The 27,822-nt window shown below is 40.6% G+C and overlaps 3 protein-coding genes across 3 annotated transcripts; all 3 read left to right on the top strand.

Annotated features, from left to right (window-relative positions):
* The first annotated feature begins 1,862 nt into the window (after positions 1-1,862).
* On the top strand, positions 1,863-8,178 carry LOC115751301 (protein NSP-INTERACTING KINASE 3). The gene is made up of 11 exons (XM_030689144.2): positions 1,863-2,998; positions 3,466-3,598; positions 3,744-3,815; positions 3,984-4,127; positions 4,228-4,299; positions 4,378-4,437; positions 4,527-4,624; positions 4,721-4,867; positions 5,428-5,769; positions 6,424-6,815; positions 7,568-8,178. Exons 1-11 carry the CDS (start codon positions 2,890-2,892, stop codon positions 7,883-7,885), a joined length of 1,887 nt encoding a protein of 628 aa, XP_030545004.1. The 5' UTR covers positions 1,863-2,889; the 3' UTR covers positions 7,886-8,178.
* A 4,413-nt stretch (positions 8,179-12,591) lies between these two features.
* On the top strand, positions 12,592-16,440 carry LOC115751303 (protein trichome birefringence-like 2). The gene is made up of 5 exons (XM_030689146.2): positions 12,592-13,841; positions 14,335-14,527; positions 14,622-14,812; positions 15,073-15,231; positions 16,061-16,440. The coding sequence occupies exons 1-5, from the start codon at positions 12,997-12,999 to the stop codon at positions 16,398-16,400; spliced, it is 1,728 nt and encodes a 575-aa protein (XP_030545006.1). The 5' UTR covers positions 12,592-12,996; the 3' UTR covers positions 16,401-16,440.
* A 5,340-nt stretch (positions 16,441-21,780) lies between these two features.
* On the top strand, positions 21,781-25,917 carry LOC115751304 (octanoyltransferase LIP2p2, chloroplastic-like). The gene is made up of 4 exons (XM_030689147.2): positions 21,781-22,135; positions 22,221-22,485; positions 24,195-24,345; positions 25,262-25,917. Exons 1-4 carry the CDS (start codon positions 21,963-21,965, stop codon positions 25,588-25,590), a joined length of 918 nt encoding a protein of 305 aa, XP_030545007.1. The 5' UTR covers positions 21,781-21,962; the 3' UTR covers positions 25,591-25,917.
* The last annotated feature ends 1,905 nt before the right edge of the window (positions 25,918-27,822 follow it).

Here is a 27,822-nt window from a genome sequence, read left to right as displayed (position 1 = left end):
TGTATGCCTATTGGCGGTCCGCATGAACTTTGCGAATTATAAAGATGCCATTTTCGTGTTATCGGGAGAAAGATATTCCATCTATAATTTGTTGTATTATTGTCGGGGATTGGAAGCAAACAAAATTGGTCGTGCCACCACCAGGTCCACCACCACTCTCCACATGTTCATGTGGATGGATGCGTAGCATCCGAAACTAACCTTCCATGTCCGGGTGGGAGCCACTCCATTTCATCCATCAGGCCCTCTGTGTTACTTTATTGTGCTTTTATAATTGAATGTTGTCGGATTAATGAAATTGTTTAAATATGTGTAGTATTTAGTATGTGTTTTTTATTTTTAACTTCGACTAATCCCGAAGCGAAAATTGTATCGACTTACACTTACATCCACTTGGAATGGATTGTTAGGATTCGATACTCAACCACAACGAAGTAAAAGAAAAAAAAACGTAAAGCGAGAAAGAGAAAATCGACACAAAGTTTATCACTATAATTAAGAGTTCACACTTCTCATTACATCACTCAATTACAAGCGAAAAAAGGGTATATATAACGATCGCTATTCATGGGCTCAAACCTAAACTACTAATGAAAAATTATGAACTCAAACCATAAAAACCCTCTGGTGTTCGGAGGGCGTTGCCTCCTTGAGAGCCTTGCCAAGGCGGCTCCCCAATAGGGACTAGGCCCAAGCAAATTCAGTGCCATCGAATTCATTATATATTTCTTATGGTACAATTGAACTTTTTAGCAATGGTTCTAGATGATAATTTATTTCGTTCTTGAAAGATTACTTATTTCCTTCTTGAAATAAGGATCATGCGAATGATGTTATGTTTTCGATCGGGTGAGTCCCATCGTTTTAATATGGCGAAAAGCAATTTACTCAAACATTTCCCCAAGTACTGGATGGATTGGATTCCCGAATTTGTCCGGAATGTCTCCGCACTAGAGCGGTCTGCTGAAATTCTTGCCCACACGACAAAGAGCACAAACTTATTTGGGTGATGCGTAGAGTTTAATCGATCACCGAAGTCACCGTCACCATAAATTAAAAACCGTTATCATTGTCGCATAATAAACAACTTATTCATATTAGGATTATGCGGATGGTGTTATATTCTTGGTCGGGTCAAATCATTTTAATATAGCGAAAGAGCAATCTACTCAAACATCTCCTTGAAATACAGGATGGATTAGATATCTGGTTCCGTCGGGGCCGTCTTCGCACTAGAGTGGTCAATTGAAATTCTCGCCTCACACGACAAAGGACGCGAGCTTTTGCCGGCGATGCCGCGAGTTTTAATCGATCAACGGAGTCGCCATTTTCTTAAATTAAGGATCGGTACCGCCGTCGAGGAGTCAATAACTCTTTCCAAACGGTAAGGTGGCGCACACAAAAATGATGTTTCTCTTCTTTGACCGGTCATTTGGAGCTATAGTGCAGCCCACATGCTAAGTTTGCTCCCATTCCATCGAATAAAGAGTCTTTGGCGATGGAACGAGGCTAAGAGCATTTTACCCTTTACCTAGAAAGGAGGGAAGGCAAGCTAGTTAGATAGAACATGCCTTGTCCATTTTTGCCAAAACTGAGAATTATTCCTGGCGCATTTTAGCGCGGGGGGGCCACGGCATGCCAGAGCTTTTAAGAGAATTTGATTATAAATAATGCACACCACTGATTTATTTAATTAATTTATCTTTTCTCTTTTTCATTCGAAAAAAAAAAAGGAGGGGGAAAAGTTGGAAAAAAGTTAGAATTCAGGGTAGAAGACAACAAAGCCGAAGACAGTCCAAGCACGTGACCTGCCCGACATAAAAACTTCAACTTTACCGTCACTGCAAAAGGGGTCTCTGCTTTTTCCTCCATCTACACAGCGGACATCCCATTGGCATTGTCTCTCTGAGTCTGATCAATCCCACAGATCCTTTCAGTCCCGTCACTTGAAGCAAAGGAAGAAAAGGAAAGAGAGAGAGAGAGAGAGAGACTTTAGAAAAATAACAGTAAATTCCAAGAAAAAAAGCAATACATAGAAACCCAATTCTCGATCCTTTGGCGAGAGAGAGAGAGAGAGATATGTTTCGTTACTGTCTTCCCAGTCTGTAACTTTGTCGAATTCGGCATTTTGCTCTGGCCTCATTCTCGTGTTCTCTTCCTCTTTCCCTTTCTTTCTGAGATTGAAGTGGGTTTTCGCTCGCCTTTCTTGCTCTGCCTGCGTGGTTAAAAATAGCGGCAGGGAGGAGAAGAGAGAAAAAAATAATGCTGGTGGTGGAATCAGCGAAGGGGAGGTAAAAACCAACGACAAGCGCACCAAAGTGTGTTTTGTGGGGGTCGCGGGAAAACACGTAGATAACACGACCATTGGTTTCCCAGATCTCTAGGATCTCAGAATTTTAGGCATTTTTTGTAGTTTGCCCTGTTTCTCGAGAAGAACACTCTCATTCACGTTCGCATTCTCATCTTTTTTAGCTGTTTGTCCTGGCTCAGACGGTGCTTATCCCTCTAGCTTTGATTCTCAGTGTCTTTTTCTAAGCTAGGCGTTTTATGAGCAAGTGATTTTTAGCATCTGGGTCTTGAGTTACATGGAGTTAGTGTTGAGGGGTCAGTGAAAGCGTGAAGTTTGTTTGAAAAAGGAGGCAAAAGAGAAGGGGGGGAAAGTTAGAAGATAGAATCATTCATTTTTGTTGTGGCATTGGAGGTTCTTATTCTGGAGCTTTTCTTTCTTTCTTTCTTTCTTTCTATTTGACTGGAATAAGGGAAAGAGATTGGTTTTTAGGCGCTGCAAGTGAAAATGGCTTGCCTTTTGGTTTCTCGTGGTGCTTTTGAGAAGTGGGTGCGAGATGTTTTGCAGATGAAGTGAAGTATAAGGAAGTGTTGGAAGAGAGTATGGAGATAGAGAGAAGAGTGATGTTGTGGAGAGTGAGATGTTTTCTTGTCTTGGCTTGGTTGGGGAGTTGCTCTGCTTCTCTTTCTGCTGCTGGTGTTAACTATGAAGGTTAGTCTCTCTCTGTCTCTCTGGATCTCTGCCTCCCCTCTTTTTGTTCTTTCCTTATTTAACAGAAAGAAATTTGAAACATAGGCATAGTTTCCTGGATATTGCATGCTTTGTGTTTAGTTTTTCTAGAAAATGTAAAGTTTATCTTTCTTATACTGTTCCCACTTAAATTGTACTTCCTCTTTTCCTTTTGAATCAATGTATTAGCCCAAGATATTGATCTCTGTCAATATTGAAGATGAATTGCCACTTATCTAGGGGTAGACTTATTCTCTGTTACCCAGTTCTCTCTCTCTCTCTCTCTCTCTCTCTCTCACGCGCGCGCGCGCTCGCACTTCATTTAGCTATGCGTCTGTTAATCTAGGCTTGTTAATTTGTCCTTTTAAGTTGCTGAGGACAATGAACGAAGCTCGTACTGATAGCAATGGATCTTTATACTTACATCTTCCTTTTGAATATTTGAGCAGTTGTGGCTTTAATGGCTATAAAAAATGCTCTCCATGACCCCTACAATGTTTTGGAGGGTTGGGATGTAACTTCTGTGGATCCTTGTAGCTGGAGGATGGTCACTTGCACAGGCGACGGCTTTGTTTCATCTTTGTGAGTTTGTCTTAGTCTTGTGCTGTGTGTTAATTTCAAGATATCTTGCATGATGGCAAATAACAGTCGATGAATGTTAAGTGAAATAATATGTTTTGAAGACGGTCTTTTTGCCGATAGATGATTTCTTATCATCCTTGAACAGGGGACTTCCGAGTCAGAGCTTATCGGGAACCTTGTCTCCAGAAATCGGGAACTTATCGAACTTGCAATCTGTGTATGCTCTTACCTTCGTTCTGTCTTATAATTGCTTCATGTGTGTATGTTAGTTGATCTAAGGGTGGTGGGATACTCTAATAGATCTGCTTGTTCTTTATTTACATTGAAGCAGTTTCCTAGGGAATGCTATCCGGCATTCTTGACTTATGATTCCTTGAATGTTTAGGTTGCTGCAGAATAATTTCATCTCGGGTGCTATTCCAGCAACATTAGGGAATCTACAGAAGCTTCAGACACTCGATCTCTCCAGTAACACATTTAGTGGAGAAATACCTAGTTCTCTTGGGGACCTGAGGAACTTGAATTACCTGTAATTTCCAAACTTGTGACTTTTTTGGAGATTTTTTGTGATTATGTTCATGGAGGACTGATCTTTCAACTGATGATTTTCATCTCTTTCATTTAATCAGGCGGTTGAACAACAACAGTCTTTCTGGATCCTGCCCTGAGTCGTTGTCTAATATCGAGGGCCTTACTCTTGTGTATGTCTTTCTTCATCATTTACGAGGTCATGTTTATTTGTTTTACGGTGAGAACACTCATTATTGAAGTATATGCAGAGACCTTTCATTTAACAATTTGAGTGGTTCTTTGCCAAAAATATCAGCAAGAACTTTTAAGTAAGTTGACCTTTCCACTGGAACGTCATTGCTATATGTACCTGTTATGAAGTCATTTACATAGTCATCGTACTTTTTGCTGATCTCAGAATCATTGGCAACCCTCTAATATGTGGACCAAAAGCTGGCAACAACTGTACTTCTGTCTTTCCTGAACCACTTTCTTTTCCACCAGATGTTTTAAAAGGTATGCACATGCCTTAATATGTATAGATGCTAAAATAAACATTTGTGATTCCAGAAATCTTAAGGAAATGTGCATCTGCATCTTTGTGATTGTTAGATCAACCAGATTCTGGATCAAAAAGTCATCACATGGCAATTGCTTTTGGTGCAAGCTTTGGTGGTGCCTTCTCTGCAGTCATTGTCATCGCTTTACTTATGTGGTGGCGTTACAGACGGAATCAACAAGTTTTCTTTGATGTCAACGGTCAGTCCTTTGCCCTCTCTTTCTGTCAGTGCTTTTGCTGTTGAACACACCACTTCTATAGGTCATGTGTGCAATTGTTGTTCCATCGGATCTGTTGTGTTAGCTTTTTGTGCAGCGTCTGCGAGGACTGAAGCTCCTCATCCATGCGCTGTTTGTCCATACTTGCTTTCTGTGAGAATGGAAAATAGAAAGGGGCCTTGTCACATAGCAGTTTCAGTTTGTCTATGGGAAAGTACCAGCCAAAAGAACCTATTTGTGAGAATGGGACTTGATTTTATATATCTATGTAAAGGCACCAGCCAAAGAACTTTAACATTTCTAGCAGTGCTTAATGAATGGCTTGAGAGTCAATAAATCTAGACTCCCCGTCTTCAAAGATTCTTTAGCTAGCTGCCTTAGATTCCATGATATTACTGTTGTCCTTTAATTTTTAAGGAATAGTCACCACTCGGCTAACCTCATGGGTTAGCTATAGTCTATTAACTTCGACGTGAATATACACTGCAATGTTCTTTTTTCAGTTTTTAATGATCAAGTTCTCGGTTTTCTATGTAGTGCAGACCAATACGACCCTGAGGTTTGCTTGGGACATCTGAAAAGGTATACATTTAAGGAATTGAGGGCTGCGACCGACCACTTCAACTCGAAGAATATTTTAGGGAGAGGTGGATTCGGGATTGTATACAAGGGATGCCTCAATGATGGTACTCTAGTAGCTGTCAAAAGGTTGAAGGACTATAACACTGCAGGAGGTGAAATCCAATTTCAGACAGAAGTGGAAATGATTAGCCTGGCTGTTCATCGGAATCTTCTCAGGCTTTGTGGTTTCTGCTCAACGGAGAATGAAAGACTCCTTGTGTACCCCTACATGCTGAATGGAAGTGTAGCTTCTCGCTTAAGAGGTTAGCCAACTTCACTTCAAGCCATGGAATCATCTCTCATAGTTTCTCGTGTGCTTCTGCTTGATGCAGTTTTGATTTGCTGCTGGCATTGATACACCAATGTTGTTCCACCTTATTGCATACTCTAATATTTCCACCTAAGTTATTGCTTCACTTGCTAACAACAATATAAAGCCTTATCAGGGAACCTCAATCAATAATCTTGTTTAACACTGAGCACGTCAGTTTGATAGATTCTTTGGTTGATTGGACACAACGCTATGATGACTCCTAAACCATCTTGATGTTGGCCAGCCTGCAATCATCTCCTTTTGTTCAAAGTTCAGTTGTACCTTCTCTGTACATCTAATGAACCCGCGAAGATGCTTTTGGTAATCTGGCATATAACCTTGGGATTGCTGATTACTGACTATTCTGACCTTGCTGAAATTGAATAATCTGCTGTTCTCATGTTGGTAATGCCCATCCATCAATCTGTTCTACCCATAAAGCTAAAACAATATGCGAAGCCTCTAGCTACACCAGTCTCTTCTTCTTTTTTCTTACCTTATGCTGTGACGTCTTTTTGAATGGTTGCATTAGGTTTATTAGTGTGCTTCTGACCGTTGCCAGAACCTAGAATAATTTAATGACCTGTGTGCACTTTCTCTGCAGATCATATTCATGGGAAGCCAGCTTTGGACTGGTCAAGGCGAAAGAGGATTGCCTTAGGTACAGCAAGGGGATTGGTTTATTTACATGAACAGTGTGACCCCAAAATTATTCACCGGGATGTTAAAGCAGCCAATATTTTACTTGATGAAGACTTTGAGGCTGTTGTTGGAGATTTTGGGTTAGCGAAGCTTTTGGATCATAGGGACTCCCATGTGACAACAGCAGTGCGTGGCACGGTAGGCCATATTGCTCCTGAGTACTTATCAACAGGCCAATCATCTGAAAAAACAGATGTATTTGGGTTTGGTATCTTGCTCCTTGAGCTCATCACAGGTCAAAAAGCCCTAGATTTTGGGCGAGTAGCGAACCAGAAAGGAGTCATGCTTGATTGGGTACTCTCTCTCTCTCTCTCTCTCTCTCTCAATGTTTTAAGATGGATCTGCTTGTTGGTGCTGAAGGACTAGGTTCCTCAAGACATGCGTCAAAAGAGAGGTTTATACATGAAACTTGCTCTCCAAATCTGGCATCTCTGACTAAACACAAAACTATTTTGACATGAATTCATGCATCCCGTGTCCTAAGAGCTGTTGTAGCATTTCTTCAAGCAATATTTATCTGTCAAATATCGCCAAGTAATACCTCTATCTCATGTTGCTTGAGTGTAAGATCTTAGTTTTTGTGGATACTACATGTCCCCAGTTACGAAAAATGAAAGAGAATTGTATAGTGCTCTTGTTACGTTTAAAAGAAGCGACGCCACAATGGAGTTGTAGTCACAGTATGTTGGATTTAGTGGAGCGAATCATCAAAATGCAGATGTTCTTCCGTTACTGCCAATGCGATATGAGAATGCTAGTCCATGGAAGTGAGATAATGAGATCCTGAACTTATTTCGAATTGCATTTGATGCATAATGGTCTCCCAGTAAACTCACCTCATGGTTGCAACTTGCAAACCATTGAGTACTTGTATCGGTTTTAGACTCATGTTGCTCATCCGTAATTAATGTGATGAACAGTGTGATTGAAACCCTGAATTTTCGTTTTATCTGCAAGGAAGTTTCATACCTGTAGTTATTTGATTTTAATGTTTTTCAAGATGTTTTTTATCCTCCGCTGAATTATTTTGTGCTGAATGTTTGCAGGTAAATAAGTTGCACAAGGATGGAAAACTAAACCAACTGGTAGACAAAGATCTCAGGACCAATTTCGACAGGATTGAATTGGAAGAGATGGTCAAGGTTGCTCTTCTATGTACCAAGTTCAATCCATCCGAGCGCCCCAAGATGTCCGAAGTACTCAGGATGTTGGAGGGTGATGGTTTAGCTGAGAAGTGGGAGGCTTCTCAGAAGGTAGAGACGCCAAGGTTCAGATCATGCGAAAACCCAACTCCAAGATACTCGGATTTCATAGAAGAGTCTTCCCTTGTGGTAGAAGCAATGGAGCTGTCTGGTCCTAGGTGACGGATGATTACCCTTTTCCACACACGTTTCCGTACACATCATCTGGTCTTAGAGGTTCGAGCGAATGAAGGTCGTTGTCATTATTGATAGCGCTTAGTGAATGTATTTAGTCTGTAAAAAAGGTAAAAAGGAAAGTCATGTACGAGCTTTGATTGTTCTTTGCCAGGAATCAACTTCAGCTGGTTGAGCTGTGCAAGAAAATTTTGACATAAGTAAACAAAAGTTCACCGTAAGTATTATTCCCCTACTGATCTAACCGATTAGTTCCGATTCGCTAGTCTACTGTTTCTCGGGACAGCCTGTTGTCACACCTGTACTGGTACTTTCCCTACTGTTTAAGCATTCGAGTTCGGGATTGTTTCGGGGGTGTTATGGCTTGCTAATGATCTAACATTCTTATTAAAAACAAGGAAAATAAGATTCGAAAGATCGATGGAGGGCATGTTATCTGTTTCTGCTGTTCATGCGCTCGCTCCTTGGCCTGGTTGGCCGGAAGTGCGAAATTGTAGGAGGGTTGATCTAAGGTCAGACTTGGGTAATTTGCCTAAGTTTTGGCCCCCGCGAACAGGTAATGTATCTACACATCGATGCCTTTTGAACTCACAAGAGGAGTTCCAGTCTCTCTTGTTGAATGCCTGTTGCCAGAGCAGAGTCACCAGATGATCACCGAGAACAAGTACTGATTCCGCCGTGGGTGATTTCCACAGGACATTGTGATTTTCCTTTTTGTGGGAGTATATTAGAGAACGTGCATCAGAAAACCGGTAGTTTTACCAGGAGAGATCGCTAAGAGTGGGCCTAAGTTCAAGCCTGTCAACATATCAAGTTGGACCCATTTTTATTTAAAAGAAGTTATGAGTCAATTTGGGTATATTAACTATTCAACACCACATCAATTTTTTGATGTGGGACTTCCCCAACACAGCTTGCACGAGAATCTCAATGTATTTTTGGTTGGACACATTTATGTCGACAAAACAATTTTGGGTGCGTTTGTTTCAGAGAAAACTTCACAATGAATGAACCGGGCAATTATTTCTCAGGAAAATAGTTTTTCCGAAATTCTTTTCTCTAACTTTAAGCATGTATATTTTCTTTGGCCGTAAATGGTTTTCCGTTGATTGATCATTAATGTGTGAAAGTCCAAATAAGTAATTCGTAAAATATCTTTCAATTCGATTAAAGCTAATACTCTTATTGAATCCATCCAAACTCTATCAGTTATGCTGATAGAATCCCAAGCCGGTTCCATTTAAGTATCGAGCTAGTCATTGAGATCTCAACAGATTATCGAAGCTTCTCCTCATATTACTTTCTTACACATAATGTTTTGGAATAAAGTTATCTAACGACAAACAAATGATAATCCATTTTGCTTGCAGTTACATATATGCAATCATGAAGATCAGGATTTTGCACAAGAAGGGAAATGAGCACAAGTGATTTCTATCTCCGGATATATGAAATCATGTGAATACATTGTAAATTTAGAAAGAGTGAAAATAATTTTGTAAAATGGTTATGAGATTTGGATTTCGGGTTTCCAACAAGACATATCTGCAACCTTATAGGCTAAGTTGGTAGTCGGGATAAAATACATCAGATGATAAAATTTTTCCTTATCTTGTTTTGGTGCCTTTTCAAAATAGGATAAACTCATATATAAGATATATATAGCCCGAATAAAATTATCTAATGGGAGAAGTGGGATAAAGCTGGATATGATTTCTATTATCTATAATAATGTTATTTTTTTTTTCAAATAACAAACTTCTTAAGTTAATAATATTAAAATAATACTTGACCTGAATATTATTTGAATTTTAAGATGAAAGAAATTCAAAACAACAAAAAAAAAAAAAAACAAAAAAATCATTTTTATTTATTCGTACTTTTATTTTTATATTCTAATTTCTTTCCATCTTATAATATAAGTCCAATAAATATGTATGTTTGCATTTAGTGTTTACGTTTAGTTCATATCTTACGTAATTTTATGTATATTAGTATAGTTTACTATTAATAAATATCAATTAGAGAATGATGGAAGGGGAAAAAGAATTATAAAAATAGTGGAAAAATAACAAAAAATAAGCAAATTAAAATGAAGTAGGCAAGTGTGTTGGAGAGATTCTTACCATCTTTTTTTTTTTTTTTTTTTTTTTTGCAAATTTTAAGTTCGTTTACACTAATATGCCATTTACATCAAACAATGGACATGATAGGATGTGAAAATATTTGGCTTTATTGTTATGATTCACTGAAAGGTGGATATGATATATCAAAGTTCTTGGATTTTATATCCCATTCTATCATGATTAGAAATCCAGACGACCAGACGTAGCCATACGGTTTTGCAAACGAAATCTCAAACTTATTATGCAACCCATTTGAGTCCTATTAGGCTTCGGAACGGGTCAGGTACCCTATTAAAACCGACTCATGTCGTTCCTAATTATGTAAAACTCATTTTATTGTTAAATGAATTAATCACAGGATCCTAAAAGCTTGGACTTAGGGGAGTTAGTGTATGCATTTGTTGATTTTGTAAACCTTGAAAGCATAACTTTGGGCCATACGTGAAGGGCTTAAATCTACTCTTTCAGCATGAGAAAACACTGACGTGATGAAGGTGGAGTCCCGAGTAATTCTTTCAGTCAATTTAATTTGATTTCCTTATTGCAACTTATCAAGTGATCAAATGGAATTTGTTTAGCCTGACCTTTGTGCTTCTCATAATTTTTCACTTTTCTACTCGGACATAATAATATGTTCGACTACGGAGGATGAACATTTTACGTGCTGAAGATGCTACTTCATGCGGAGAAGGTTTGCTCTCGCGATCCCACAACCTCGCCAAAAGGGTTGGTGTCCCGCAACGGTAAGGCCGAAAAGGAGGCAAAGCCGAGAGAGCACGAGAGAAGAAGAGAACAATTCCAGTGGACTCTAATGCCAAATGAGAGATGAAGAGAGAGTCTAGTTGCTAGGAGCTTGTTGTGGAGGAGTTTTTAACTCATTAAACATGCTCATTTGAGTAATCGGAGAGACTCACAATGATCCATAAAGTTTTAATTTATTCAATGTGATCTATGAACTTTGACCTAATGCACAATGTGATTCATGAACTTTCAATTTACTCAATGTGATTCTTGAACTTTTGAAACATGTTCAACTTAATCTCTAAAGTGTATTAAAATATTTAATGTTATCATTCTATTAATTCAAGTCCAAATTTATGAATTAAATTGAACATATATTAAAAGTTTAGAGACCACGTTAAACACATGAAAAGTTTGAGGATCATATTGTATGTTGTACTAGGATTTATAGATCATATTGGATAAATTATAGGTTTAGAAATCATATTATATATCGAATCAAAGTTGATTTTTGTCATTTTCCGTTTCTTAAAAGCATAGGATGGCTCTCGTTAACAAAATTCCATGCAATATGATTGAGACCTAGAGAGCAGCGTGCAACCTGCAGCCGCTGAACTGACCCACCAGAGAGGGGGCCCCACACCCTACGTCGCCCTGCCACGTGTCCGCCGCCCATCGGTTGCTCATTGCGGTTGCGCACTTTGCACCGTCGAGACAAAAAGGCCAAGGTCCCGCCACGCGCCGCACGCGCTCGGACCTCAGAATCTCCCTCGCGGTCGCCATCGGCCACGTGTCGCCTCGTAAGATCCGGCGGGAAAGAGATTTGCAGTTCTCGCCCTTCGCCCCATAACGGTTGGAAAAGGGAGCACGCGGTCTGACCTTTTTACCCCTCCGACTCGTCCAGAACCGTGGGAGGTCAAAATGACATATACACCCTCAAGCTGGACCTTTGACTTTTCTAGGTGTTAATATTGAGGGATAATTCTTAAGTAATACTTTTAAGAGAACATGCAATTTCTAGATAGAACACGTCGAGTGAGTTTATTTTATTTATTTATTTTTTATTTTGGTCGAATGTCGAGTGAGTTTTTTTTTTTTTTTGGGTCAGATTGTCGAGAGAGATTGTTTCTTTTTGGTCAGAAGATTGTCGAGTGAGTTTAAGATGGGCTTTTTTTTGGCAAAAAAACTTGCATACATTTTTATGTATACTTAAACATAAATGAACGTGATTTTTTAACGAAGTTTCTTTCTCGAAATAAAATAAATTATACTCGTACACAAAACGTATTGCGTCATATTTATTTTTAATCCCATAATTATGTTTAGCATTTGAAATATTACTCGTGTGTCAATGATCCGGTGGCTTCATATCATATTCATGCAGATCATGTACTCCTCCTCCTTCTTTTTTAATCAAACAGGACTGCCTTTTTCCATCGATGCTATTAGTTAAATGATTGCAACTTAATACGCTAGTTCAATAAGAAAAAAAAAAAATCAAGCAAGACTCGTGAAATCATCAATTTTAAATTAGATAGCAACTATGCATATCTATTTTAATGTACTTTTTAAGGTAAACAACGAGATATGCTCACCGTAATTTGTACATAGATTACTTGTAGATAATACATACTTATAAATTTTTTGAATTATCCGGCATTCATCTTAATCTTTATTCTTGAATCTCCAATAGGTTTTGTAGTCATAGACAATAACACAGCCAAAAAAAAAAAAAAAGATTTCTTTTGGTTATAGATAAGTTTTCCGAAGCCCAAAATTAAGTTCAACTTCAATTTAGATTTGTTTTTTTTTTTTTGGCGAGAATTAAGATTTGTCTTCGGTCGAAATCTTTTGATAAGCAAACCACCTCCGAAAACCGAAGGCCCCCTGCGAAAAGACATGATACCACCGGCGGGTTCCAGTCCCAGGCGCGAGAATGGGGCAAAAGTCCAGGGGCAATTCCGACCAATCATCCTCCTTCGTTGTCACGGGCATCCTCGTAATTCCGTTGACACAGGTTCTCTACTCTGTCTCTTCTCTCTCTCTCTCTCTCTCTCGTCGTTCTCCTTGTCTCTTCGATCCTTTTCGAACGCAACCAGACGCTACGACACAAACGGCACGAACATTCTGTCTCTGTTTCATCGTCTCCAACTCATTTATTAACGACCTCTCAAGTTTGGTTTCGCTCTGTGCCCTGTCGCTTCTCAGAGGGTAAATGCGGAGCCGAAGCGAATGGAGTCCCTGAAGCTTGCATTCTCAGAGCAGCTTCTCCACGCCAAGAGGATGGTGGCCTCTAAGTTCGGGCTCAGCGTTGGTGCTTCGCTCTTCTTCGTCGCTCTCATGGTGGCCTTCACTCTGAGCGTGACTCCTCTGTGTCTAGAGTTGTCTAGTTCCTCTGTTTCGCTCTGGCCGTTCTCTTCCTCGACCGCCCCCACCGACGCCACCCTCGTTTCGTCCTCGGCTCATGTTGCGAACTTGACGACCAATGCCCGTCACTGCTGTGGAAATGCGACGTCGGGTGTTGGGAAGTCTTTGAATTTCTTGGATGGCGGTTCTCAAGAAAGGGTTTTGAACTCAACATACGAGGCAAATGTGACAAGAGAAGCTGAAACAGAGAGGGTGCCGGGAAATCCTGCAGGGGATTCGAAAAATAGAAGCTTGACGGTTCATAGAGGGAGTTTTGGAGTGAAGACCTATGAAGCAGCTAGTAGGTTAGTGGATGATTCTAAAGCGAGGCACGGCGCGAATCTAGGCGAGGAAGCTGTGGTGTCTTATGAAAATCATCACGAGGGTGGTAATTTCTCTCTAGAGAAGGGAGGGAGTGGTAATTCAAGCTCTCCCGTCGCCACGGAGGAGCCTAACCTGAGGATCGCGAGCCACGGCTCCCAAGTATTGGGAATTCGTGGTGGGGAATGTGATATATTTGATGGTAGATGGGTGAGGGATGATTTGAAGCCGTATTATCCTGCGAATTCGTGCCCTTATGTTGATAGGGACTTCAATTGCCACCTTAATGGTAGGCCAGATGATGGATTTGTAAAATGGAAGTGGCAGCCTAATGGATGTGACATACCGAGGTATGTGCTAGCTTGGTGCTTTTGGTGGGATGTGTGTTAGGATTATAGAATGCAATCTGATAAGCATTACTTTGCTTTAGTCTCTAGGAAGGATGCGCGAACTTTTGCTTTGCACAATAGCACAATGGACATTCGTGCTTGTTGTGTAATGAGTTGAAGTTAATCGCATGCTTTTGATATATTCCGGATTATCTTGGTCGCATGCTTTTGTTATATTCTGTATTATCTTTGTCAACTGACTACGATAAATTTGGTTTTGCTGTGAGGCATCAATCCGGAGATATGGTTCTTTATGTATATTATAAATGGATGGACTACTTTAAGTAATCTTTGGTTGTGGGACGACATTTGGAGATAGCCTAGGATGGTCAATTCATGATTGGTTCAAGCGATTGATATGTATAGTCCTTTGCATAGAATGCTTTATCTGTCAGTTTATTGGGACATGTCTGTAATTGAATTCCTAATTGATGATTGAAAACATTTTCCTCAGTTTGAACGAGACTGATTTTCTAGAGAGATTAAGAGGAAGGAGGCTGGTTTTTGTGGGGGATTCGCTGAACAGGAACATGTGGGAATCTCTCGTCTGCATCCTCCGCCATAGCGTCAAAGATAAGAAAAGAGTCCATGAGATATCTGGAAGGGTGGAGTTCAAAAAGAAGGGAGTTTATGCCTTCAGATTTGAGGCACGTCACCAGGAAGATTCTCCATTTGGTGTAGCAAATCTGAAATATTATAATTGCTGATTCGCATCTCATTCATTTATTTCTATGGTTTCAGGGGTACAATTGTTCGGTCGACTTTGTTAGTGCTCCATTTCTTGTTAGAGAATCCTCTTTTAGCATTAGGAACCGGTCGTTCGGGACGTTGAGGTTAGATTTGATGGACCGCACAGCACGAATGTATCGTGATGCTGATATAATAGTCTTCAACACAGGTCACTGGTGGACCCATGAGAAGACAACTAGAGGGTGAGTGCTGTCACTTCTCTTTACCTTCGTCATCTTTATGACCTTGTTGGTTTGTAACACAGAAGGTTAAAAAGTTAGCCAGTAATTGGTATGGCAAGTTCATCTCAACTTGGAATTCCTGATTACCTGTGATGGGGCTTGAGTAAAATGATCTTGAAAGGAAATTGAGAGCTTCAAACATATGACAAGAAAACTTAATTTGAATCGACAAAGTAAACTTTCTTTTTATTTTGTTCTCTGTGGATCTGAACTTCGGACAGGGAACACTATTATCAAGAAGGCAAGTATGTGCACCCAAGACTCAAGGTCCTGGAGGCATATAAGAGAGCTCTTAGGACTTGGGCCAAATGGATAGACAAAAACATCCACCGGAACCGAACACAGGTTTTCTTCAGAGGATATTCAGTCACTCATTTCAGGTAGCCGACTGTTTCCTCGTTATTACCTCTAAATATCATGCCCCGTGCCCATGACAAAGATACACACACACACACACACACACACACACACACACACACACACACACACACACACACACTTTAAAACAGAAGGTGCTCAAGTTTGTGAGCTACCTTGCCGTGAACTTGGCCACTACCCGTGCATCCTCACACTTAAAATTTCAGAAGTAGAAAGTTTCGGAAGCAAAAAATACAAGATAGTAAGAATGAGGATTGGGGACTGACATGGACAACTTCAAAAGAAAATGTTCCTTTTGTTTGTTAAAATGATCTCAACATTATTTCCACTTGTGAAGTAATTCAGTGCCCTTGGTCAGGGATGTGTCATGCCAAACGATGCAAAGCTGAGAGATTTTGATCCTCTTAGAGCTCTAATTTGTTCAAGTTTTTGTTTAGTCTATGAGAGAAGATTTTGCTTGTGTTCGTTAAAATGATCTCAACATCTTTTCGGCTAGTGAGGTAATTCACTGCCCTCCATCAGATATGTGTCATGCAAAACAATGCAAAGCTGAGAGATCTTGATCCTCTTAGAGCTCTAATTTGTTCAAGTTTTTGTTTAGTCTATGAGAGAAGATAATCTCCATCAGCTACCTGTATCACCCAAACAACATGATAAGGTGTAGGTGAACAGATGAAGCACCAGTGAGAAATTTTGTTATTCCCCTATGTATATTGAATTACACAAAAATGACGTTCACGGTCAGTTATGTCGATTTAACACGAGGATTCTTAGATTTTTGGCCCGCCTGACATTCCATATTGAGTACCATGGAATTTCGTGTGCTCGCAGGGGCGGGCAGTGGAACTCGGGGGGACAGTGTCATAAGGAAACGGAACCTATTTTCAACGATACATACTTGGAAAATTACCCTTCGAAAATGAGGGTGCTGGAGCATGTGCTTCAAGAAATGAGAACTCCGGTAACATATTTAAACATTAGTAGACTTACTGACTACAGAAAAGACGGGCACCCTTCTGTTTACAGACTGGCTTACAGGACCACACAAGAACGAGTCACTGCCGAGCAATCCCAAGATTGCAGCCATTGGTGCTTACCTGGTGTTCCTGATACCTGGAATGAGTTGCTATATGCTTCTCTGTTGAAAATGGGGTGGGGATCTCCGACGTAGTGAAACAGATTGGCACGGACAGCAGCTTTTTTTCTTGAAATTTTGTCAGAAGTTCCAGTGTATTGAATGTTCAGGGAACTTCAACTCTACCCAGATCGTAGGTTATCCTTATTTAGATTTTTTTTCCCACTTAGTTGAAAAGTGTACATAACACGTTCCAAGATGCTGACAAGAAATACAAAGCACATCAAGTTTCTTCGATGATTTTGTGGCTTCATAGTGCAGGTATCATCATATGTACATACCTTATGCCTGGAGCTTGGCTGTTTATCAAGAATATCTGTGAGGAGTGATTTTTCGTTTCTCGGATCATGTGTACAAGTAGCTAAGATTTGTGTAAACCGGTTTGCTCGGCCTTTGATTGATCGAGCAAAAACAATCTTACATATTGACGGCTGAACTAATGCCGTAATGCCTTTCAATTGGTATATGCAGGTCAAATCGATCGTGAATCTCACGCAGGCCTAAACAACATATGCTAAAAAAATATGATTTCCTTTGTCCTTCAAACGAAGTCTAGATGGACTAAGACATGAAGCTCTACTCGCTCAATATGGCGAGTTGATTGTTCAAATGATGAGTACTTGTGTATTCCAATTGACATTTGGTGCTCTTCTGGTTTTATCGGTCCATAAATTTTGGAAGATATACCAGAAAAGGCCTCTGTATTTCAATTGACATAACTTCTTGCTGAATCTTTCTAGGTAGCGACAGTTGAGGGCATAGTTTAGGTTCAGATTATAGGATGTGGAATTATTACCATTAGTATGCGCAGCAATGAGAACAGAATTGGAGAACGCTGCTCTAAATGTAGCCCCCCTGCATCTGCTTCTGATTAGCACCTTACATTCATTGTGGGGAAGAGAGAGAGAGAGACGTGCAAGAGCAGGAACTATTATAAAACCAGCATGCTAACTCCAGGTCGAAGTTCTTAAGAGAAGACATACAACAAGGTTTCCATTTCGAAGAAGTAAAGATAAACACGCGACATGCAAACAACACGAAGATAAACGAAAGACCTGAAAATTAAAAGTCTTGAAAGACTCGAGACTGAGTCCGTTGCCGTTGTGTGACTTGCCGGTTTGCCAGGGCGATACCCAAAAGCCTCCGTCTCTGTTAGTTGGAAACTCCCTCTGATGCGGCCCGACGGGTGCCGATGCTATTGGTTAAAGTCCTGGCAAACTGATGGATGTTCATGAGGAGTGAGAGGAATCCCTCTCCATCCCCATATAGCCAATTGCTTCTTTTTCAAGACCCGTGGAGAGATACCTGCCAAAAGCCTTCCATATCAGATTTCAGAGCAAACTGATAGGTGGGTTTATGGTGATGCGCACCAATGGGTTCTCTCACAAGAGCCAAGTGGAGGTGTTAGTATCAGAGATTGAGCCCCTTAAATAGGCAAAGTCATTGTTTTTGAGAAGTGGTGGTGTTAAGCAGACCAGGATGAAAAATTAAATTCCAACGTGTTTTGGTTCATTATCCAGAACAAAGGCCTTTTTTTTTGTTCACTTTATGATTTCACCATTGAAAGTTGCCTTGCCAGGGTTGGAAAGCATGAAATAATTTGTGCTTGTCTCCTCTTGTCATGTGATTATACCATCTTACCCTCTTGGTTCATTCTCTTGCATTTGCCATTGAATTTCTGCCATCTTAAGGTCTCAAAGTTGCCGTCTTTTTCCTGCTTCCTAGGTACAGCCATGGCTCTGCAGTGTGCAAATACTGTGAATATTTGAACGAGTGACCAAGAGACGAAGCTGTCGAGACCGAGCAAAGCGAGTGACCAAGAGACGAAGCTGTCGAGACCGAGCAAACCGTGTCAGCACAGAAAAGATCTGCACTGTTTCACTCAACATAAGTCTGTGAAATTTGCTGTTGGAATGAGGACATTGGTGTCAAATTGGAAGAGGGTTGGTGCCCCCCTAGACTCACTTTTTTCCTTTCTCGTTGTGTAATGCTTTCGATTATTGGAGCCTTCTGGCTTTTGGAATTGCACCAGTGGATCCACTAACTCATGCTCATCTTATGCCTTTTTTTTTCCCACTCCATTAAGCCTCCTAATATCCCACTAATCAGATCTGAAACCAGCTTTTTCTCTCCGACTTTCTCAACTAAGTCCCGCAACGCATTAAAAAACCTTAATGGTGTCGACTTCAACTTCGTCTTTTAGCCAAATTTGAGCCGATCGAGCTGGTCTCGCCTAACCAAAATGAACACTCACCTTCACTCTCACTCTGCAATCTCTTGTGGGGCTTCTCTTTAGGGAGATTGCCACAGTCTTCCCCATAATCGCTCCTGGGGCGGAAAAGAAGACGTGCCGTCGCTTCAATGGCCAATCTAATTTCTTAAGTGGGAAAAAAAGTTGCAAGTTCATAGTTTGGCCTTTACAGTCATGTCCTCTTACTAAATCTCTCTCACTGCCTCCCATCAAGCTTAATGAGGTCTTTTGCTTGTTGAAAAGCAGTGATTTCCTTCTCAGAAATGCACCCAAATGATAACAGTTAGACTATCCACTCACTCATTTTCTCACCTCCTTTTGTTTAATGCAAACAAACAAAACAGCCTCCCCTTTCTGCTGTTCCTCCTCTTCAGAGAGAATCTGTTTCAGCCCATTTCTTTCAAATTGTTCTGTTTTGCTGTTATTGCAGTTGATGCTTACATCAGAGGAATATATCCCATTATAGTATGTGGGGGTTTACAGGTGTTGTCTGGATGCTTAATCATTGATTATAAACAATTGACGAGCAAACCACTTTTAGCAAGTTGGGGGCAAAAGGTGTTGGGGAATGATGTGTGGCTATGAGAGAAAATTCGGGACTTTAGGATCCCTGAAAATAACTTCAACTCTCCTCCATACGGTATTGCTTTTTATGCTCACTCATTAGTGATTTTGACTCTGATTGTTTGGAGAAAGTTTTGGTTGCTTTGATCCTCTTTCACTCCCCATTTGTCTTGGGACAAGTCGGTATTCTAGTAGTCATCATTGTGGTCATTATGGTCATGATGCTCTCCATTGGTCACAGGGAATGAGGAGAAAGTTTGACATGAGAATAAACAAAACACCAGAGAAAATCTTCCCTTTTGATCTGATTTTTTTTTTCATGGGGCTCCAAAAGCACTCTTGAGAACATTTTTACCTTGACCTGCAAAGACAATTTGAATTTCCTTGTTCTCTGAAAAGATGAAGAGGCTCGGCTTGTGTTACTTTTGCAAGGTTGCTCTAGAAATAACAGTGTATATAACAGACCTCTGGTAAATCTTCCCAGCCAAAATGAAGAAGGGGGGCAAAAAGCAAAGAGAGAAGACTGCTAAATTCCATAGTGGAGCAACAATTTCCGTGCAGAGAAGGAACAGTAATGTAAGCACGAGATAGGGAAAAATCAACTAAAAATGACAATCCGGTTTCGCAAGAAATGGAATGTTAGATTGTGCTTCCTATTGGAGTTCATGATCCAAAGAAATTCTTCAATTTTTTTTATCCAAAGATCATCTTGGGCAATTATTTAGAACATGTGTAGTGGAAATGTAACAATTTAAAGCAAATTTTTTGTTTAGTGACTACTCATTTTTATTGGTGAATCTATATTTCTGTTCTATAGCTGTTTGTATTGGCCAAAGAGAAGAAATGCATACACACCATGTTTTATGTACAAGCACTTTTCATTTTTTCTGTCTGGATCTCCACCTAATTTTGCCACCTTTTAGAAAAGTTTCCTTCTCAAACTGTTAGCTTTCCATGCTAATGACTTCCATTAAAGTTGCCATGCTATGGCCTGCCCCCTACCTGTGAACAACCTTAGAGCTTGAAGGAACTCATACAACTAGAGCTGTTGCTGCTCACCCAGGATTAATAATTGGCAATTCAGCATCATGGTCTATGCCCCCCTCTTGAATCTTTTGATGATTACGAGTGAGGGCAGTTGATGATGTCCCAAACGTTCTGCATGTCTTGTCTCTTATCATCTCCAGAGTCTTATCGGAGTTGGAACCGTTCATCATTGTACACAGCGATTGGGATGAACTGAGACAGCGATTTTGCTGCTGATTCATGCCTTTTTTTTTTCTTTCTTCCCAGCCCCATTGAGAGGGAGCCATGTCGCATCAGAATGATGCCCCCCCCATCTTGACAGCCAATCAGCCAATGCCAAGAGGAAGACGGGACCTAGAAATGGAATCTGAGCTTTTATTTATGGCCCTGCGCTCGACGGGGAACGGAGATAACTTTCGTTTCTGCGCCAACCCTAGGCCGCCCTCCTCTCCCCTGCACTGACTGGCTGTGGAATGAAGTGTGGACTCAAGGTTTGCCTTCACATAAATTGGAAGCCCAAAGCCCCAGCAGAGAGTTCGTTCCTATCACTTTGGGCTCGATACGACTTGGGATTTGGAACTGGCAATTCCTCGGCTTTTGATTGTGGACATGAAATTCCCATTGCAGGTCATAGTCAGGCATCTTCCCAAGAAATTTGAGAAAAAGCCGGCCCAACAAATAATAATTAGTTTATAAGAAAAATGATATAAATGGCCCATGAATTTTTAGTCCAATATATAATATCGTTCATGGGGTGAGCAAAAAGAACAGATTGGACCGGGAACTGCCCTTATTGGATCGAATAGGCTTGTTCGGTCAGATTCCCGGTTCCATAAAATTAGAACCGGTAATTGTCGGTCCGGTTCCTGGTTTCAATGGTGGAATCGCCCACCCGGACCGCCCGAACCGAACCGATTTTTTTTAATTTTAATTTTATTTCTTAAAGATCTTTAAAAAAATCATTTAAACTATTAATTATTGAGGGTAAATTTGCACATTGTGAATATGTATTTCAAGCATGTGCAACCGGTTCCATTATACCACCCGAAAACCTGCGGGAAGGATTGGTTCCCAAAAAAAGGACCCGGACCGAAAATCGATCACCCTTAGTCATTTTTGAACTTTCAAAATATTCAATATGATATCGGAACTACTATTAAATATTCAATGTAGTCATTTCGTTTGCTCAAAATGACGCATCAGACGTTGTTTGGTAACATAGATTATTAAATGCTGACTTGGATTTGGAAAATGATGAGTCTAGCATGTCCATTGTTTTTATCCGTCTACTTTTCAAAAGAAAAAAAAAATTAGGGCATTCACGTGTCCATTGTTATTTGAGTTTAGATTATTATATCATGATTTTATAACGTTCTTTTGATCCACTATTCAAAATTAGCCACGTCACGAGACTTCATTAACTTGAATTAACCGAATAATAATATTGAATATTTTCATATAATTTAGAATTTTTTTTTGTGTCAAAGTTTCGGGATTTAGACTAAACATATATGTATAGTTTAAGAACTATATTAAATAAATTAAAAATTCGTTTGAATGTTGAACGAAAACTCAGAGAACATTTATGTTGAACCTGGCTGATGCAAATTCTCAAACACGTGATGGGAATTAAGAAATAACGCCTCGGGGGCGACGAAAACAACTTCGCTACTGACGACGGCGTCGACGTCGGCCTTCCCGCTCAAACCCAAGTGCCAACGCAGGCCATTTAGAGAGAGAGAGAGAGAGAGAGAGAGATGGTGCCGGCAGCTATTTCAACTTCGCCCTCAGTCACTTCATGCCCAAGCCGACGACTTTCACAACGCAAAAGCCAATCTTACTGTCGAACAGTTTCGACAATGTCGAACCACGTATCAAAATCTACGCTCTCTGTATCAGTCAACTCAATCGCCGACCCAGATAGTCGAACGTGGGTGTCTCTCTCTCTCTCTCTCGGACATTTCCTCAAACACCTTCAACGCGTTGCCTTCAATTAGCAAATTCCTTTGGTGCAGGTGTGAATGCTTTGATCTGCATAACGAGCTGGTCCCGTATGGGAAGGCATGGGCATGGCAAAAGGAACTGGTGAGGCAAAAGAAAGCATCGATCCAAAGCGGTGGAGATTGCCCAGACACGTTGATCGTACTCCAGCATCAGCCTGTTTACACTATGGGCACTGGTAGTTCGGAGGAGTATCTTAATTTCGACACGAAGAATGCTCCTTTCGATGTTCATCGGACTGAACGCGGCGGGGAGGTGACTTATCACGGTCCTGGCCAGGTATGTCGTTTTGTTTTTTAACCGTTTTGTAGTACAATTGATGTTTCAATTTGGCGATTACTAATGTGCAGAATGTGATTTAACGATTTTCTTAAAATACGATGTCGCAGCTGGTTTGAAACTAGTAGCTAACTTAATACCATGTAGCTGATACAGTTGGGATCTTAGAAAGTATCATCTTGAATTAAAGATACTGATTTTATATGCCAAAGATTATGTTGGTATCGCCACAAAGACCTATTGGTTTGAGGACTCTGTAGATCAGGGTTGATGGACATATCTGAAAGTCAGAGTGGAATATTGTGGACGCCACCAATTGTAGGTATTGTTTTGGAGTTTCGTGGATGGTGAAAAAGACACAGTTTCAGGGAGACAATTCTCTGTTAAAAGGAAAAGAGACTTGAATGGTGATGCAACAATTTGATGCCCTTGAGCATAGAAATCTCAAGCCTCCTGCCTTCTCAAACAGCAAGTAGAGAGCATGTTATGGGACTTTGTCCAATGGACTATTCACTTCACCGCAAAGACTACTTCTAGATATGCAAACTTGAAAAGTATTCCTGTCTCGCTCCAAATGTAGAAGCTCTACATGTAGGCAAGGTTCTAGCCAACTTATTTTGGTAAACATCACCCATGTCCATGTAAATAGGTTTTAGGTGAATGATAAGCTGAGAAATATTTGAGAGAAGTCCAATTTAGCGACAAAGAAAATGAACTACAGTTGGAGCAATGGCATTTCTTATTTCTCAAAATGATAATGTTGATATACATAAAGTAGGAATAGCCATTCTCATCATCAGCCCGTCTATATGGTTATATCCTGGAATCTGGTTAGTTATCTACATATTCTAACATCAAACCATGAACAAACAGCATAGACTCTTGGTAGAATCAAGTGCAGGTGAATTTTTGCTTCTCTTTTGGAAATGATCGAGAAGGCAGGGATTTATCTAGAGAAACCGAAACATTCTTTTGCATTTTGACAGTCTCTGATGCTTAATAATTGAATAACGACATTAGTTTTGCAAACCATACTCTTGAGGGCAAGGCATTTCATGTTTGTTATCTCAAAATTCTACACCAAAGGAAAATAAGGGAGTTGAAGAACTATACCATTCAGGAAGGATATTTATGTGAATGTTAGCTCTTCCTGATATTGTTTCCAGGGTTAATCAGCAGCTTCCAGAGGTGTCTTTGTGATAGAATAGTCATTGAGAAACAGTTCAGGGACTAGCTTTCACCAATTCAGTTTTAATGTCAAGTCGTTGAGGTTCTCTGGTTTTGCAGTGTAATAGACACTGACATGTTACATCCCCCTTGCATCGTTTTTTGGAAACAAAACTCCATTTTTCAGAAGTCTCATCTTTTTCTTATTCCTTTTCGCGGTTTTTAAGTTAGCTGCTGAGAAACTGAATGAAGTTGAACTAGGTTTTAATAATTAAAACATGCAGTTGTGGTATTAGGCAGGGAGGATATATGGAAGTATCTGAAACTGTACACAGAAGATTACATGCGGTTGAGTATCATGCAATTTTGCATGGCAATTAAGGGATGCAGTTGTCCTTCATATCTTTTCTTGGTTTTTCTATTAGTCTTGAAATTCTAATTGATTCAGTGATCCTAGACGTACAAATGGGGATTATTGCCATTCGTTATTTCCATATATGCAACATATGCCTAACTCCTTTCGTCCTCATGTTGCATTCTAGCTAGTTATGTATCCCATCATCAATCTACGGAATCACAAGATGGATCTGCATTGGTATCTCAGGTCGCTTGAAGAAGTGGTTCTTCGTGCTTTGCTATCAGCCTTTTCTATCAAGGCCTCCCGTCTCGAGGGCTTTACTGGTGTCTGGGTTGGTATGCTATATAAATTGTTCTTGTATGGATATTTTGTTTGAATTATATATTGGTGATCATTCATCTATGTGAATACTGTACATTACGCGTCTGTCCTTTTCTTCCAAATTATTTTCTGTGTGCTTCTGTTATTTCTTGTTGATCCAAACATTATAGCTAGATATAATAGAATCTCCTGTGTTGACCTGCGGTTATTGTACTCGCAAGCTAGAGTGAATAAGTATCTTCCGATAGATAGATCTAGATGACCTCTTACCATAGGCCTCCTGATATTGAAATACTTGGTTGTGTAGAATTAGGGGCTCTTTATGTGCCTGAGGATTAGTGAGGTGACAAAAAAAGGCCTAAATAAATAATTTTATGACTCCCAGACTAGTGGTTGAACAGGTCAATCACTGGTTCTGTTGGAATATTGTCCCTTCCAAACAATTTCTCTTCAAGCAGCAACACAAAAGAACATAGCTGAGAGGTTCTTGGCAGGCTTTCAATGTATTTAGGATTGTCACATCTATTCTCTTTGTTCGACTGGTTCAACCATCAGTTATCCATGTTCTGACCATGGAGATTTTAGGGGTCTAACACTGAACTGGGCTCGACCTCAGACTGTCCAACTGGTTGGTCTGGTGACTCTGATCCAAGGTTCAAAACACGGTGGATACCCTGTTACCATAAGAGAAAAGATGATCTATGCGTCCACTGATAATTGCACATCCTATTGTTCACTAGCATGTATGTTTTATAATTTAACAAAATGGCACAGCTAGTCATGGATCAATGTGCATTTGTGTGATACTAAAGGCTTCGGAAGTGATTTCTTAAGAAACTTGTTGATTGTTATTTGCCTGACGTTTTGTTTCTTTCACAACAATTACTGGCGTCCTATTGATATAAGATCATTCGCTGTATTAACCTTCAGGAGATGAGAAATTGGCAGCCATTGGAATTCGAGTATCCCAATGGATAGCATATCATGGGTTAGCTCTGAATGTCACTGCAGATCTGACACCCTTCCAATGGATAATTCCATGTGGGCTACGAAATCGACGAGTCGGAAGCATAAAGGGAATTCTCAGAGAAGCTTATTCGTCCATTAATTGTGGATATGTCGATGTACTTATTCCTGGTGAATGCCATTTAGTTGATATTGCTTGCGATGCTCTGATTGAAGCATTTGCGGAAGTTTTTCAGCTTGAAGTTTGCCGGAAACCACTCACAGAGGCATTTTTAATGGGGAAATCATTCTGACTTGTATACTCAACATGCTTTGAGTTTTCAAAATTTGTGGAGGATCTGTTCTTGTCTGTTTTAGGAATGTCCTGTTTTTTCTCACAGCCGTGACAGTTATGGAAAGGCGTTTGCAATGGCAGCCACGACAAGTGAGAGAAGCATGCTCATTGCAACGATCAGGTACTGGTTATCGCGGCTGCTGCGACCATTGTGTAATAGGAGAAAAACGCAGATTATTCTTTGTAACTTTGGCATTGGTAATGACATCCTTAATTGCTGGTCGCCTGTTACTTTGGTTTTCCTTCTTGTGGACGCAGAACACTACCCGCTGGCTTTGTTGGTTGAGCCCGACCTCATGGTGTTCTGTGACATCGCAATTTTGTAGATTGCAAAATGACCCAAACTATCTGAAATCTTATTAATTTACCTCTTGAAAAACTCAAAAGTATCCATTCCCAAGTAATTCTCGTCTTGAAATATGACTCCAAAACGAAGAGCTGCCATACCTATAAGTTATGGGCTGAGTCTAAATTAATAGAAGTATGTGCGGATACACTTCACTGCCGATGGATATCCATAGTAAATTTGTGCAAATTTTACAAAGAACTCAAATCATTTATAGATTTTTGTCAATAGAACGTGAACACTGGAGTTCCATTCGTGTTAGATTGTCAATATTGTACCTAGGGTGTTTTTCAAGTATACCACGGTATAGCTATCCTAATTCTAACACAGCAACGCAATTTTATTCAGTAGTATAAAGAAGAAGTACTAGATAATTATTTTATTATTTTCTTGTTGCTTGTCGATATAGTCATGCATGTACTATACAATATCCCATTTCGCCAGTTTCTATACTATTTCTTTCTCTCCATTTTTTCCACAATTGAATTCGATGCGAAATCGGAAAATCTCCTTTTCAAAATTATAAAGCTTAAACCGTAGAAAAGTTTTTTGTTAGAATTTTTTTTTCCCAATTATATCTACCCCTTTTACTTGTTACTCTACGAAGAAACAATGCCAACGGGACCTCAACTAAAAACTAAACGATACTAGAAAACACATTTAGAACTTTCGGGCACATTACTACCGAGCACGCGAGGTCCAATCTCTGCTTACTTGTGTTAGAATCATCGGGATTCTTTTTTCCATTATAGTTTTCTTCTACCCATCTTTCTGTGTTGGCCTAGTAGTCCTCGGATGCCTATTATTTGCTCGTTACGCGGAAAACATTTTTTGGCATTCGAATAGCTTACGACTATGAGTCCACGAAAAATGTATTCCAAGTCAACGGAAAATCTATACTTAAATCCAGAAAAACGATTTCCTCTTTAAAAAATCAGAAATCATTTTTTGCAACATGACTAGATTACAACGCTTGGACTAAAAACTCTGCACTTAGGCACGAAAATCCTAATGCTCATTGCCGGGTCCCCAACACCCGAGCTCGCATCCATCGATGCTAGGCTTGGGACCCCGGTGCTAGTGCTTGGATCCATCGGGGCCGGTCCCGAGGCCGGGGTGCTCGTACCCAATGCCCCGCACCCGGGTCCCGATCCACAAAGGCCGAGCATGGGAACTCGTTACCCATGTTTGGGTCCCCAATGCCCGACCCGGTTCCACAAAGGTTGTGCTTTGGTTCTTGACCTCGAACTCGGGTCCCCAGTGCTTAGGCTCGGGTTTCCTATGCCCACGCCTAGAGACCCCATGCCCAAGCTCGAGTCCATTGAGAATGAGGACCGAGACCCCGGTGCCTACACCATGGTCCATTGAGGTCGGGCTCGGAAACTCGGTGGGCGAGCCCGGGTCCCTATTCCCGTGCTCGGGTCCTTGGTGCCCATGCTTAGGTCCATCGAGGTCGAGTTAGGGATTCGAGTGCCTGTGCTTGGATCCCCCATGCTTGAGCTGGGGCCCATCGAGGCCAAGGCCGGGGACCCATTACCCATGCCTGGGTCCCCAATGCTTGGGCCCGGATCTATCTAGGTTGGGCCCAAGTACATCAAGGCAAGGCCTGGCACCCTAGTTCCCTTGCTTAAATCCCTTGTGCCCTTGCTCAGGTCCGTTGAGATTGCGACTTGGGACCTTAATTTCTTCATGCTCGTTCCAAGTTTGTAGAAGCGCCCGTGCCCGGGTCCATCGAGGCTCGAGCCCGGGTGCCGGGGATCTTGGCACGGGCATTGGGGTCTTTAGCCTAAGTACCGGGGACTCGAGCACGTGCACCGGGGTTCCTAACCCGGCCTCCAAGCGTCG

The sequence above is a fragment of the Rhodamnia argentea genome, chromosome 1, assembly GCF_020921035.1.
Source record: "Rhodamnia argentea isolate NSW1041297 chromosome 1, ASM2092103v1, whole genome shotgun sequence".
NCBI classification, from domain to species: Eukaryota; Viridiplantae; Streptophyta; class Magnoliopsida; order Myrtales; family Myrtaceae; genus Rhodamnia; species Rhodamnia argentea.
Note: the sequence above shows the minus strand (reverse complement) of the source record. Positions and strands in the feature narration are given on the sequence as shown.